This window comes from Saccopteryx leptura, chromosome 3 (assembly GCF_036850995.1).
Source record: "Saccopteryx leptura isolate mSacLep1 chromosome 3, mSacLep1_pri_phased_curated, whole genome shotgun sequence".
NCBI classification, from domain to species: domain Eukaryota; kingdom Metazoa; phylum Chordata; class Mammalia; order Chiroptera; family Emballonuridae; genus Saccopteryx; species Saccopteryx leptura.
This window is the reverse complement of record NC_089505.1, coordinates 45,471,356-45,486,923: the sequence shown is the minus strand read 5'-3', so window position 1 is coordinate 45,486,923 and position 15,568 is coordinate 45,471,356. Positions and strand designations below refer to the sequence as shown.

General features: G+C 38.9%; 1 protein-coding gene across 2 annotated transcripts in view; it reads right to left on the bottom strand.

Annotated features, from left to right (window-relative positions):
* The window catches only part of ROS1 (ROS proto-oncogene 1, receptor tyrosine kinase), a 134,070-nt gene that overhangs the window by 1,405 nt on the left and 117,097 nt on the right, over nucleotides 1-15,568 (bottom strand). For both annotated transcript variants that reach the window (XM_066371796.1, XM_066371795.1), the window contains exon 43: nucleotides 8,006-8,169. In XM_066371796.1, coding sequence (XP_066227893.1) covers nucleotides 8,006-8,169 — 164 coding nt within the window. The remainder of the gene's footprint in view (nucleotides 1-8,005; nucleotides 8,170-15,568) is intronic.

Genomic DNA, 15,568 nt, shown 5'->3' with positions numbered 1-15,568 from the left:
TATTAATATAATATATATGACATTCTTACTATGTGCCAGGCTCTGTTCTAGGTATTGATGGCATCAAATGAGTGAAACAAACTTGTTTGTTCTTCTTTACATTCTAATTGGGGCAGACAGACAGGAAGTTAGCAGACAAGTAAATCTATGCCAGATGGTAAAAAACACCATGAAGGAAAAGTCAGTGGAAAAGGGGGCAAGACAGTAATGGTGGGAGAGGGGTTGTTATTTTAGATGAGGCGTTAGCAAAGTCCTCTCTCATGAGGTAAAATTCAGGTAGAAGCCTGAATTAAGTGAAAGAATTTGCCATGTGGATATCTTAGGAAGAAGATTCAAGTGAGAGAGAACAGTAACAACTACGGTCCTGAGGCAGGGGGTGCTGGCTGTGGACTGAGGAAACAGCGAGGCAGCAAAGGTGGCTGGCCCTCTCCACTCATCCCCCTGGGACAAGCAGGATATGAAACCGTTAATGGTTTTTGCCAAATTTAAAACCAGCATGCTTCTGACCTCCAAAGGCTGATAGGAGGTGAAACAAGCAGATGGAGGCAGAAGGAAAACAACAGCATATATATTATCAATAATAAAAATTGTTAACACTTATAGAGGACTTCCTATATATCCAACACTAGTCTAAGCTATATACATATATTAATGCATTTCTAAAAGAAAATACAAGTATTATCCCCACTTAGCAGATGAGGAAATTGAGGCACAGAAGGGTTAAATAATTTGCCCAAAGTCACACAGCTGGAATTTGAACCCAGACTGTCTGGCACAAGTGTGTGTTCTCTATTCACCCTCTCCAAGGTCAGGGTGAAGTTGCTGTGCTGTGCGTGGGGCAGCCACGTGGCTGGCGGGGGCCCTGCAGGAGTCCCTGAAGAGCACAGATGCAGATACCCATGTGTGTGCTGTCAGGGTGGCAGCAGAAAAGTGGACAGCCACAGGGGAACTGACCTATTCACAATTATGTTCACATTCCATCTTTCCCTCCTTAAAGGCTGACCTTCTTACATAGGAAGTGTAAGATTCTTGCAGAAACCTAATAGCAGCACAGCAGAACTTCTGATGCACTTCACACTATTCTAGGTAATCAAAAAGATAAATACACAGTAGAAGATAAATACACAAATGTATAGTGTGGGAATTGTTTTTTTATCAATACTTCCCAATCTCTGGGTATCAGTACCTGGGAAAAAAAATGATGATCAGAAATATTTTTGTCTTTTCATAAAGTAGATTTGAAAAGTCAGAAATATTTCAGCAGCCAGATGATGATCCTTCCCTTTCTTCTTCTCATCCTTCCGGCATGAGAGCATCCAGGTGTGCGGGTGAGGCCTGCTGGGCTGCCAACCTTCGGCACTTAGCCCTGATATATATCCAAGTTGGATTTATTTGAAATGAATTTAAATTGAAACATGAGAAAATGTCAAAAGACTGTGGGCAGCATCATTGTACCTATGTTTTTCCCTTGAAAGTTCAATGATCTACCTATTTACCAAGTTCCATACCTGATGAGAAGCTTATTTTATTGATAAGAGCATATGAACTACTGTCCCTATTCAGCATTATTATTTACTCCTTTTCTTCTTCTTCTTCTTCTTCTTATTATTATTATTATTCTCCTCCTCCTCCTCCTTCTTCTTCTTCTTCTTCTTTTTCTTCTTTGTAGTCGCTCCCCACTGATAATGTATAGGATGGCCAAACTGCAGGCTCAGAAGCTCTTTGGCATCATCTCATGTTCCTCTTCAGCACCCAGACATCGTCATAGCATACTTCAGACCACATAAACAGTTGAACAGTGTTGAAAAATATCTTCCCCATAGAAAGAACTTTTTCACAGGCCAGGTTTTGTTAGTGCTTAAGTGCTGAATATCTATGGATGGCTCTAAATGCTATGATTATTACCAATAAGCACTAATTGCCATTGAGAAATCCATAAGATTAACTTGTTATATATGCTAATAGTGATAGAAATACCAAAAAGTGATAAGTAGAAAGAAAGAAGATATTTAACTTTAAATAGTCCCAGATTATTGAGAAAATTAGGCTGTCCCTAAAAGTTTTAAAGAAATTAGGCTCAAGAAAAGTTTAGCTTTTCTTTTTTTTTTTTTTTTTTTTTTGTATTTTTCTGAAGCTGGAAACGGGGAGGCAGTCAGACAGACTCCCGCATGCGCCCGACTGGGATCCACCCAGCATGCCCACCAGGGGGCGATGCTCTGCCCATCCGGGGCATCGCTCTGTTGCCACCAGAGCCACTCTAGCGCCTGAGGCAGAGGCCATGGAGCCATCCCCAGCGCTGGGGCCATCTTTGCTCCAATGGAGCCTTGGCTGCAGGAGGGGAAGAGAGAGACTGAGAGGAAGGAGAGGGGGAGGGGTGGAAAGCAGATGGGCACTTCTCCTGTGTGCCCTGGCAGGGAATCGAATCCGGGACTCCTGCACACCAGGCTGATGCTCTACCACTGAGCCAACCGGCCAGGGTGAAAAGTTTAGCTTTTCAATGAAACCTTAAATCTACAATATAAGCCTAGCCATATTTTTATTCCATTAAATAGCATGTTGGGAAACTTCCTAATGAAACATGATTTTAGGTTTTTTTGCTTATTGTTGAGTTATTGTAAAAAATATTTTTTATATAAGACAAATAAATGCCTTATCAAAATTCTGGCTCTATATGTCAAAGAAAAATCATTAGCTAACTATTTCATTGGACCCTGATACTTAGAGCAATATTTAGTAACTTGACCCTCGTAAGCTTTCAGCAATCAGTACATCTTATTGCATAAAAGAGACATGCATTGGTGGTGGTGGCGGCGGCAGTTGGTGGGTGGGTGGTTGTTTATTTTTGTTTAAAAACTACTTAATAGAAAGCCTGCAGGTCAAACTTTAAAACAGAGATCTTGAACAAAGACAGTATGTGCTCAGCAACCCTCTCTTTAAGAGGGAAATATTAAAATAAAAAGGTCCAAGTAAGACAGGGTATTAACAGACGAGACATATGCCGGCTGACTGGCTATGTTTAGAACAGCAGAGGAGCATTTAGATTTGTTTCCTGTAGAACTCTCTGGGACTGATGAGGTGATGTTTACACAAATGTTTGCATGAAGTCACTGGGATATTTTTACTAGATGCCCAGATATGTTACTTCTCTTTCTATCCCCTCTTCACCCCATTAGGTCAGTAGTACCATGGGATACGCGTGATGCTATTGCTCCCTGTAATCCTAATACCCTTTATTTTTTTTTCCAAAAAAAAAAGGGCTTTCCATGGCTTTTTTATCTTTTATATGAGTCTGACAATAACATGAGCACAGACATTGCACTAGTCTGCTAAATATGCCTAACAGTCTGCAAAGCAGCAAAGTATTATTAAACACATTCTTGCTTATTAACAGAGTAATTAAGTTTAGGCTTGCTTTGAAGGGACTATTTCATGACTCACATCTCTTACAAATACGCAAACTCTGCCTTTCATTCTCTCTTTTCTGCCACTTTTCTTCAGTCAAATCAGAATTATCAAAATTTTTAGTGATTTCCCTATCTCTCACTATTCCTTATCTTCAGGAATGACATGCATTGTAAATAACACAATGAGAACTTCCTCTTTCCTAAAAGTACATGTCTGTGGCACAGAATGCTTGTTTCTGTCTAAATTATCCGTGTTTGGTTATATTCCCAGTTAAACTCTTCCTGTATCATTATTCTGCAGATTTATATCTGCTCCTCTATGTTTTTGAACACTGCTTAGAATCTTAATTTAATTGGTCAAAACTTGGCACCTAAATAAATTTGATGTTTCTAGCAGGCTGTAATTTTTTTTACTCTACGTAGCAGCGCCGCACACTATTGGTAAGTTGGGCAGAGCATGTGGGCAGACTCCTTACCCCAGCCACATCCCTGTGGAGCCAGAGAGCACAGGCTCTATCTAGCACAGAGCCAGATTCCAGCCCCACCTTGGCAGTGTGCCCATGGGCAAGTAGCTAGACTGCATTCAGTTCTCTCATCTCTAAAATCTGATAGTAAAAACTGCCACTCCATTGGGCGAGTGTGAGGACTTAATGGGTTCACCTACATAGCACACTGAGTGGCACAGAAATAAAGTGCTAAGATACAATTAGCTATTATTGCTATTAAAAGCCATTTACAACAAGGGTCTTGTTCTTTATATTTACTGGGAGCATTGTTTGTTATTATCCCAGTCTCATAGGTGAACTAGGTAATGCAACACTGGGAAAGGATTTTCCCAAGGGTTCATGGAGACTCCTGGTAGTGCCTGAGTTAGAGCTGAGCTGTCAGGGCCTCTAACACTTGTCATGGCAGCCGCTGTGGTTTTTATATAATGTCTGCACATATTAGAAGAAAAGTAATGAGCAAAGAGTTGATTTTAAAATATATATATATATAATACAAGTCAATTGTAAAATCCTTCCATTCTTTTGGAACTTGACTTCAGCAGCATTTGATGGCTCCCTCCTCCTGGGCCTCTCTCCTTTGGGTTTCCATGACAATACTATTACGGCTTTCCTCTTCTGCTTCTAACTTCTCCTCTCCAACCCCATATTTCTTGGTCAGTCCCTCCTATACTGGCTGTTCTCCGGGTCCCAGCCACTGTTCACTTCTTATTCGGTGTACTTGAATTCAATGATCTCATCTACACCTTTGACATCAATTACTTATACTTACAGGACAGACCTTTCAACTGAAGACTGGGCTTCTCCACTCACTTCACACTCAGCTCAAACCACACATGTGCAAGGCTGTTCCTCTTCCTACGGTCGCATTTCTGGTAAGAGCACTGCTTTCCACTTAGTTTCTCAGACCATTGGGATCCACCATTATCTTCACTCTCTTCTTTACTCAATTTGATGCCACGTTCTATAGGATCTACCTCTGTGGTAACTCTGGGTTCATTTCCTTCTGTCTACACTTATTACCATTTATTAATTCAGCTTTCATTATTTTCCATTTCTTATCTGGCTAGGGTAAGAACTATCCTTCCAATTTCATCCCTTGCCATTTCCACCCTCATGTATGGTAAACAAGGTGCAGTCCTGTGCACACCCATTTTCCATTACTCCATGCCTTTCTACATTCTGCTCCTCCTTTCCAGAAAGATCATTTTTTTCCCCCTTACTCCCTTGCAGAACTCAGCTTACAAGTGACCTCCTCCCAGTGGCTTTTATTAACTTTCTCTCTGCTGCACAGGGTGGACTCAGCATCCTGCCTTTGGACTCTCATAGAACATGGGTTCCCTCTCAGTGGTAACATGGGCTCCCTGACTCAGTGGTAACATGGAATGCCTCCTGGCTTCTAGCAGAAGACACAGAATAAAATCATCGGCTCACCAGATCTTTGAAAATAAGTTCATTTGTAAGGTAAAACATAGTGGAGAACTGAACAGAAAATCTATAGTTCCTTTATTCTTCTAAATTACCTAAATTTTATCTCTGAATACAGCCAGTACATATACAAACATACTCAAGTGAACATTTCTGTAAATGGTTGTATATGCATATAAAATACCGAGAAGCATATAATCAAATTGCAAACTATGGCTAGCCCTGGAAGGGAAAGCAGGGAGGAAGCAAGAGACTTTTACCTTTTACTCTTTATAGATAATTTATGTTTTTTAAACAATAAACATAAATTTCTTTTATAATGAAGATCTTTAGGTACAGTTATAATTAATATAACAAAAACTGTTACTGAGATTAATTACTGGCATAGTTAAAAGGAAAATCAGAAAGGAATCAGGAATTGCTTTTCTGGTTGATGTAAAACAAGAAATTCTTTTTAAATTAAAAAAAAAAGATAATGATTGTATTTAATTTCATAAGGTCTGCAAAAGTGGTCTTCACAAACAAGTCTAAATCAGAGTCATAGCTTTTACGAGATGCTGTTAGAGGAAAGAGAAGTGATTTGGTAGGAAAGACAGGTTTTCAATGCCAGGTAAACAACACCATAGATCTCTTTCAGATCTGCCTTTCAGATCTCTACACATTCAGCTCAACCCAGTCACTGTCATTTATCTACTCAAGAAACAAAAGATTTCCTTTTACACACTGGTAAACCACTCTTGATTGTGGTTCCTCTAACATTTTCATACATCAGATTATAAAAATAAGAACCAAGCCAAGCAGGAGCAGATTTAAATAGTTTGAGCAAAACAGTATCAGTCAATAGTGAACCAGGACACTCACCTTTCCTGTGGATACAAACACGATCCTATGACAGGGACAATTCAAATTCAGAGCTCACTACAAAACTTTACATACAAAATTGAAAAAACTGATTATAGCCTCTCAAAGGAAAGAAATATTCTTGCCTCTTTTTCTTTAAAGCAGCCCAGTGGAACACAATAAATTCAGGTGCTTAACTCTTAACACTATGCCTTGGACAAAAGTCAATGACTATCTGCTGAAATAATTTTTGGAAAACCTTTATCAAAATTTCATTCCAAGACACATATTAAATAAATGTTTAAAAAATGAGAAGTACTTAATTGTATCTAGAATGGCTTACAGGTATGTTTTTTCTTATCCTTTGTGACCTTAACTTAGGCAAGTATATGTCTAGAACACTCCAAAAGGATGAGGTGTATAAAAGTTGTCACCCCAAGGTCTCAGCCCCACTCTTAGTAAGCTGAGCTCCAAGATGAGAAAGCAGGTGGAGACCATGTGGACTGTTAACAAGGCTTATCAGGTGAGTGTTATGATGCATGCTCAAGGAAACCAGGGTCTTTCCAATCTGTCACTTGGCTGTTCATGTCAAAGAAGTCCTGTAATCAGAGTCTTACTCCATGTCATGTCATCTACCCAGAGTTACTCAAGATATGTACTCAGAAACACAGCAAACATGACAAGCAGATATTCATTTTTGGGTTTCTCATTTTTCCCTCTTGTTAGTCAAGGTGAAGATCTCACCATGGGCTGCAGTAGTGAGATGACTCCATGATGTCCAGGAGCCCATCACTGCAAAGACCAAGAGGTCTAACCTCTGAGAGATTCTGAGTCCTGATCCATCTTGCCAGGTTCATGTCTAAACTCTTATATTTGAAAACAAAAGGGGGGGGGGCAGGGGACTGGCAATTTTTAGTAATGGGAAGGAGTTCTAAAGCAACTGAAGAATCATTTTAAAATTCATTATTCTGCAGCCAATTAGGCAAATATATTGTAAATGTGGTTTTGGAAATGAACCAAGTGACTACTGTGTTTTAATTCTGTTTTGTATTCTTCATAAAACAACAAGGCTTAGTTTGTCAATCACAGTAGAATGGTTCCAGTAGATTACTTTCTTATTTACTAAAAGACAGAAGTTGTGGAATCAGACTAGACTGTAGCAAGGTATGGCCCACTACAAAAATCATAGCAAAAATACTCAGCAGTTAGAGGCAACGGGTTAGATATACACATATCAACATGGATGGTTCTTAGTACTTGATTTAAAAATATGAAGTATTATGTAACACAATAGCATCTGTGCATGCAATGTACATTTTGCAGGAAAATATACAAATATAAAGACACACATTAAAGACATTAGAATGGTTGTGTGGCAGGGGGAGAAAGAATGCAGAACAAGGGAGGAATACAGAGTTAAAGGAACTAAACAAACCAAGTAAAAGAGAAGAACTACATAGACCAATGATGGCAATGGATCATAAATTAACAGTCTATAATGAATGCAACCCTGAACTTAAGGTCCAAATTAGTATAAAGAGTGGAGGGGATGGAGAACAGATTTCCTTAAAATGTAGTGAAACATGTTAATTCTCTTTATTATCTGAGGTTATAAATCCAGAGACTATATCCTAATTTTTTTTAATTTAGTGCATAAATCAAAATTATTTTCAAAGATAACTACAATAAACTCTTAATTACTATGAAGATGATGCCAGTACATTATTCTTTTCACCCACTGTAAAATGTCTTTCATGTTTATCCCATTTTGACCTTGTTGAGTCTACAATGGAGAGAAAACCAGAAATTTTGACAAAGAATCAAACGTACCTTCAAAGCCTTCATTTACAACTCCACTGGGGTTCACTTCTTCTCTGCATTGAGAAATACTATTTAAGAATAAATTTCTGAATAATTGAAGCCGGTCTTGAATTTTATGAAAAGTAGGTCTTTGGTCAGGTTCTTGAGCCCAACACTGGGTCATTAAATTCCACCTGGATGTGTGGGTAAAGACATGACAGCAAATGGTGATCAGATGTCATTAGGCAATCATTACCGATTGATAACATAACTGAGGTCAGGTCATTTTAGATGAAGAAAAAATTTTGAGTTATTGTCAATTTTCAATAATTAATATAAATGAACTAGAATATAATTTTTGGTTTTTTATTTAACAATAGCCTGTAATATTACTATCTTTACTAGATAACACCTTTCTTTTGAAAAGCTGACATTATTTTAACAGTTATTAATACAGATAGATAGATAGTTGAAAAATATTTGTTCAACATGTAAGGGAACTAAGAGTTATAAAAATTATTGAAGATTAAAGAGACTTTACATAGATACCTTTATGTCTCAAAGAAAATCTAAGATTACTCCCGCCACACAGACATAGTTTTAGTGGCACAATCAGTGGTAGAAACCAGATTCAAGTCTAATGTTTTTACTCTTCTGTACACTGTCAGATTAACTATAAAAGACTCAGTTCCCCCAGACAGAAAAAGCTAGTTGATTAAATATTATCTTTTCCTTAACAGTTGTCAAAGAAATGTCTGTGCAGCACTCTTTTTTTTTTTTTTTTTCTGAAGCTAGAAACCGGGAGAGACAGTCAGACAGACTCCCGCATGCGCCCAACTGGGATCCACCCGGCACGCACACCAGGGGGCGACGGCTCTGCCCACCAGGGGGCGATGCTCTGCCCCTCCGGGGCATCGCTCTGCCCTGACCAGAGCCACTCTAGCGCCTGGGGCAGAGGCCAAGGAGCCATCCCCAGCGCCCGGGCCATCTTTGCTCCAGTGGAGCCTCAGCTGCGGGAGGGGAAGAGAGAGACAGAGAGGAAGGAGAGGGGGAGGGGTGGAGAAGCAAATGGGCGCCTCTCCTGTGTGCCCTGGCCGGGAATCGAACCCGGGACTTCTACACGCCAGGCCGACGTTCTACCACTGAGCCAACCGGCCAGGGCCTGTGCAGTACCAGTGTTTGTTCGTTCGTTCGTTCGTTTGTTCGTTCATTCATTCATTCATTCATTCATCATTCAACACTTACTACACCAGCAGGATATCAAAAGCTAGGAATGTGGCAGTGTGGTACCTGTCTTCATAAGGATACATATAGTAAATGTAAGAAGAATTCATAGGAGCAGAAAAAAATATAGCTCTTTTATATTGTTTCTAACTAATTAAGTCTTTCTCAGAGCCCTCACCTAGCAGGAGAATATTAACCTTATTTAATGAATGCAGTTAAAATTAGTCTAATTCAGTATTTTAAATAATCTTGGTAGGTAATGCTCAGTCATTTCTGGATAATAGTTCAATCTCTCTTATTTTTAGGTTATTTCTACTCCCTCTGTCCTCTTCTCCAGGATGGTATCAGGAAATATGTTGGGTGAAAGTTTTGTGTGTGTACGAGGCAGAGTGAACCATCCTTTGGACTGCACTGGCCCTTGGATCTTGACAAGTCTCAGAGTGGAATGATCAGGAATTCCATAGCAGTGACTGGGCTGGTCCATCCTGCAGGCATCAGCTGCTATCTGCAGCCTATGATCTCTTTACCATGTCTTTGTGCACTTCCCCAGTGAACTGGCCTTCGCTTTTCTCTTTCTAGCTGTAACCTTCTCTGATCTGAGACTGCACCTGAGTCCTGTATCTGCTGATAAGGCCCAGGGAATCCTTTTCTGTTTCTGCTGCATGTCCACAGGGTGCTTCTTGGCCTAATCTCCACCTTTCAACTAAATATTCACACCATGTGGGAAACAAAGGAGGCTTAAAATTTCAAGCCAGATGTTCTCTGTGTGGACATGCCATTCTGCCTCCTCACAATGCTGGGTCTCCATGTCAATGAGGGGGGTCCCCTGCTCAATGATCTTGCCATCCTCCCACACTGAAGGACTGAGCAGTTGCTCTGTGCCTTTGATGTTGCCCAGTTAATTTGATTGAACCCTACAGAGGAGGTTGCAGGACCTAAATATCTAACACCTTCATCCTCCTGCCTCTATGTGTCAAGGACTTTTCTTCCTACACTTCTCCAGGACTTAGCAGAAGTAGTGTTGCTACTCACTTCATCTTTTTTATTAGCTCAACTTCTCTTTTATTAGATCATCTTTATATAGAATGGTAGGTCCTAGTAATTTGGGTAAATTGGCATTCAATACACTAACAAGGAGCTCTAAGATTCTAGATAAACCTCTAATCCCCAGGCTTGGTTTTCAAGTCTGCTCTCTTACTAGAAAGGTCAAGGACCTGTTCTGCTTTCCTTTCCCCCCTTCCCTCTGGACCTACAAGGCAGATGGGAGCTAGGGAGAGAGAAACTGATAAAGAAACATAAATTGGAGCGTATTTAAAAATATCAGGACTACTACATCAATAGATAAATACAAAAATGCAAGTTTAAGTTCTAAAAAAAAGTGCCAAAGAAAACAATGTAATAAAGATGAAAAATTTTTGGTCAATTGTTCACAGAAGGCCCCTCTGCAGAGGTGACATTTTAGCCAAAGAACTTTGTGGAAAAATAAGATGCCAGTTGTTGTAGTAATATAATGTTATAGTAATTAAATATATAGAAATATAAAAAACAAAAATATGGAAGATATATAAAAGTAATTAAAATGATATTTAAAGTAATTATTAAAATTAAATAAAATTATGCCATCTGGATAGGAATTAATATAGCGGGTATAGATGTGATAAACAGACTCTGACTTACAAGCAGGGCTCAGTTAGTATGTGTGTGAAGTTATACATAGATAAGAAGTGGCTTGGTGTCATAACTCTGTAATGTAATAACAGACTGACTTACAAGCAGGGCTCAGTTAGTATGTGTGTGAAGTTATACCTAGATAAGAAGTGGCTTGGTGTCATAACCCTGTAATGTGGTAAACAGACTCTGACTTTCAAGCTGGGCCCAGTTAGTGTGGGTGTGAAGTTATACCTAGGTAAGAAGTGGCTTGGTTTTATTTGCATTAACTTTGTAAATTAATGTAAATAAGAACATCTTTAAAAGTGGATTGATGAAAACATTTCAGTAGATTGACATAGAGGGGATTCCCTGCGAGGAACTCCCAAAAAGGTGGTTTGAGGTGATAATCCTGTAGATTGACACCTGTTAGAAGGCATTGGCCAGAAAAGGTACTAAAGCTGAGGGGCCCCCTGCTGCAGTAGTCGCCCAGACTCCAATGTTGATGCAGACTGTCTCCACACTGCTCTGAGCTCTGACCAAAGACAGCTGAGAGGAGCACGCCGACTGGGCCCCCTTAAGCTGTACCCTTGCATGCCAAAAGGATTTGTGAGTAATAAATTGCCTGTGTGATTATTGCAACTAATTTGTATGTCGGTCGTGTCTTTCCTCTGGTGGCACTTAACAGTAGCATCCTCATAGCCGCCTCAAGAGTAGTCTCGAAGAGGCTGCCAGCCCTGCTGATAAGCAGCAGTGTCCCACTGCACAGGGAAGTCGAATCAGGGATGCCTGATCGATGTAGAGCTTGGACTCTACTGGGACATCAGTCATGGGAGTAGGGTGGGGATGGGAGTCAGGGAACACACCAGAAGAGGGAAAAGTATGTGTAAATTTCAATTTTGGAAAGAGCCTGGCACATTTTAGAGCCTGGGAGAAAGCCAGTGTGGCTGAAGAGCCATCGTTGAGGAGGGAAAGGAGATGAGGTCAGAGGAGGAAGGCGAGGCCGTGCGGATCTCATAGGCCAGCCTAGAAGCTGGGTCGATGACACTACAATGATAAGCCATGCAAAGTGTTTAAATAGGCATGACTTATATTTATTTAAAGAATTACTCTAGCTGATATAATTGTAAAGCCATTTTTATAATTGCCACTTAGCTACAACTGCACCTCACCCCTTCACACTACCTTCAAACAGTTCAGCATCTTCTTTTATCTGTGTAATTTATTTAAGCAGATATTTCTATTTTCATGTACAGAGACTTGATTTCCATTGAATCTAATCATTATTTTTAATTTTCTGATGGCAAAAGCATATGACTTGATAGAATAGAAAACCTTTCTCTCTATCTATCCAGGGACAAATAAAAATGGGTTGTAGAAGGACAAGTTGGGAGTAAGGAAGCTATGAGAGAAGACTAGGTGAGGGTTAATGGTGGTGTCGACTAAGGTAAAGGCAATGGAGCTAGAGCAAGGAGGTCAATTATAGGTGATGATGGTCTGGGACTTGTTATGAGTATTGTATTTAAGATTGATAGAATCTACTTTAGGAATTAAAATCTCTACTTCATTATAATGTGGTATGCAAAATTCTACTTCCATCTCTTTCAGTTTTTGACAAGCACCTCAGGTCAGAGCTAGTACTCAATATGAAGTACTATGGAGAAAACTAATATTGGTTTATTTTCTAGTATTGATCTGATGATGTCTTTTCATATTTACAAGGAATGTACATTTTGAAAATAGATGCCAAATTTGGTTCCATTTTTTAAAATTGAATCATGGCTAAGAACCTAATCTTTTACATATTTCTTTATAACCTATGGCATTTAGAAACAAAGATAATACAAAGATCCCAATGAAAAATGATTATATTTGAAATAAAATATTATTACATGTTTTAAGTAATAGTTAAAGCAAAATCTTGATGACTAGCCTCAGGGTTGTTTCAGGAGGTGAAAGGAGAAAGTAAACTGTAATTCTCCATAGGAAGCATATCCCTTCTGAAAAAATAAAGGTTATGATTCAAAGATACTGTCTAAAAATAGAATCACTTAAGACTTGTCATATTTCAATTACAAATTTTTTACTTATTTTATTTATTTGTGATCAGCCTCATTCTACAAAGGATTTTAAGACACTTAAAGGAGATTATTTAGGTTGAAAGAAAGAAAAAGCCAGAAGAAAGAAGGAAGAAAGGGGGGGATGAGGAGGAGGAAGGAAGAGAGAGAGAAGCCATCTTGATGGGTGCCACTCGGCCACAGCTGCACCTCACCCCTTCACACTACCTTCCAACAATTTAGCCTCTTCTTTAATCTATGTAATTTATTTAAGCAGATATTTCTATTTTCATGTACAGGGACTTGATTTCCATTGAATCTAATCATTATTTTTAATTTTCTGGTGGCAAAAACATATGACCTGATAGTTAAGAAAACCTTTCTCTCTTCCCATCCAGGGATGAATGAATACTGAATTGCCCTTGATTAAGCAAAGAGGAACTCTATAAAAAAGTGAAAAGTACACTTTGAGCTCTTAAATAGCAGTAAGCTGGCAGTAGAATAAAATAAAGAAGCTTTTAAGAATTTAATCCTGAAAATGCATTTCATACATCTTTCAGTTAAATTAATAACAACTATTCCTTTGACATAGTGGTTTTTGCTTACAGATGGGCACCTGCTACAGTTCAATATGCATTAGATACTTGTACTAACTTACAATTACAAACATTCAAGCATATTACATTAAATGAAAATACAGTTGCTTTGTTGTTAAATTTACCTGGGCTGGTTGTTCCAGCTCTACACAGACATACACTCACTATATTTGAGATATCTCACTCAGCTAAGTGCTCAGGTTCAAATTCTTTTATTGACTATGCCAACCCTTTACTTTTCTTTGCCTCGTTTTTTTTTTTCAAAATAACATGAATCATTAACCATATTCATTTTTAGTGTCTTTGAGTAAAGGCCTCAGATTCATAAAGTAATTCAAATTCAACATATGGAAACTCCATGGCATCTTTCACTAATACGTGGCTGAGTTTCTGTAGGTATTTAAACAAAGCACATAAAATACTGATTTTAAGAACGCCCTTACTCATTATGCCAATCCTGGACAGACTCAACTAGCACCTAGGTGCACTTATTTTTTTAAGGGGTGAAAATAAGATGGTGAACCTCATGCTCTCCCATTGTTGCTCCCTCCATTTGAGACACTCTCCGGAAATTCCCATTGCCACTGTGATGCATCTGTCAGAGAACCCCAAAGAGCTCTCACTTGAAGTAGATTGCCCTTTGATCCTTTTTCTTCTTGAGAGTGGTGTGGTTGCTGTGTGAACTGAAGGCTAAAGAGAATACCATGGACTGAGCCTTCCACCATATATCCCAGGCAATGGGGAGAAGGGGGAAAGCTCTCAATGCCTGCATTCCGTGAATAGCTGAGCACAGCACAGCCATCCAGGGGCTCACCTGACCCGGAGTGCATCCAGGTGCTGAGAATTTAAGCAGTGAATAGAAGGTGCAGCATGGCTCAGTGCAGACTTTCAACCCTCTAAGCTGGGCCTGTGATCTCAGAGAACCGCTTCAAATAAAAATCAGTTTCCCTCTGTACTCTAAGGAGAGTAGTTAATCTTTATCATGACAACTTAAGGCCATGGCTAGATTGAATGGCACTGCTCAGAGCTCCATTTCTTAGCACAGCTTGTTTTCCTGGTTAGCAATGAGTTAACCCTTCCTGGGTCTCTGAGATCTTAGCACTTGGAGGGAAGGCTGGGAGACAGTAATATTTACTTTTTAATTACTGATGTTCAAATGAACTTCAAAACTACCAATGGAAAGTTTGGTTTTATTTTGGAAAGCATATTTTTATAGAATTAGAGCAATAATGTATCCAACTGAATAATCAAGATAAAAATATGCAGAATATTATTTTTTCCTGCTTATAATCAGGAATGCTTTTCTAGCACTTTCCAAGCACTCATTCTTCCTCCTCTTTCTAGTTGCATTTGGATACGTTTGGATTAGAGCAAAGTTCAACATACCTACATTTTTTTTTGCTCCACAATAGATAATTATTTATCCACCTCTTTCCTTCCCAAACAATATTAATGAACACATCAATCAAAATGTATAACTCAGTGATTAATTCCTAAAGTACACATGCCAGATTATAATTCTAACAAAACAAGTGATTAAAGTTTTGGGGAAATTTTATGAGTGCTTGATATATACATAAAAGATGCAAAATAATGATGTTTGCTAATTATTTAATAAAAATGTATTTTATAGTTAAGTATGCTGGGGGGTTTTCCCTCAAACCCTAGATCAAAGGTTTTCAAATTGTGTACAATTTCTTAAACCTTAGAGAAAATGTCTCCTCTCCCCCCAAATATTTGAAGAATATTGTAGGCACTGTTGCCGCACTTGTTCAGGTATATGTATACCTATTCTCCCTGCAAGTATCCCTGAGGCTGTGAAAGCTGGTTCAGAAACAAGCAGTGATTCACATCTTCTTCTAGCTGGAAGATTTAAATAATACAGAAACATTCACCAGTAAAATATCCAACTGAGGTGCCCAGTTATTAATCATCTTTTGGCTCCAGTCTGAATAATCCTCTAAATAACACAGCATGGTCAAGGCAGTACAATCACAGTGTGTATCCGCATGCTGCTAATTCCTTCTGCACTTGTCTGTACCACATAGTTTAGCACTTTATTACATGTT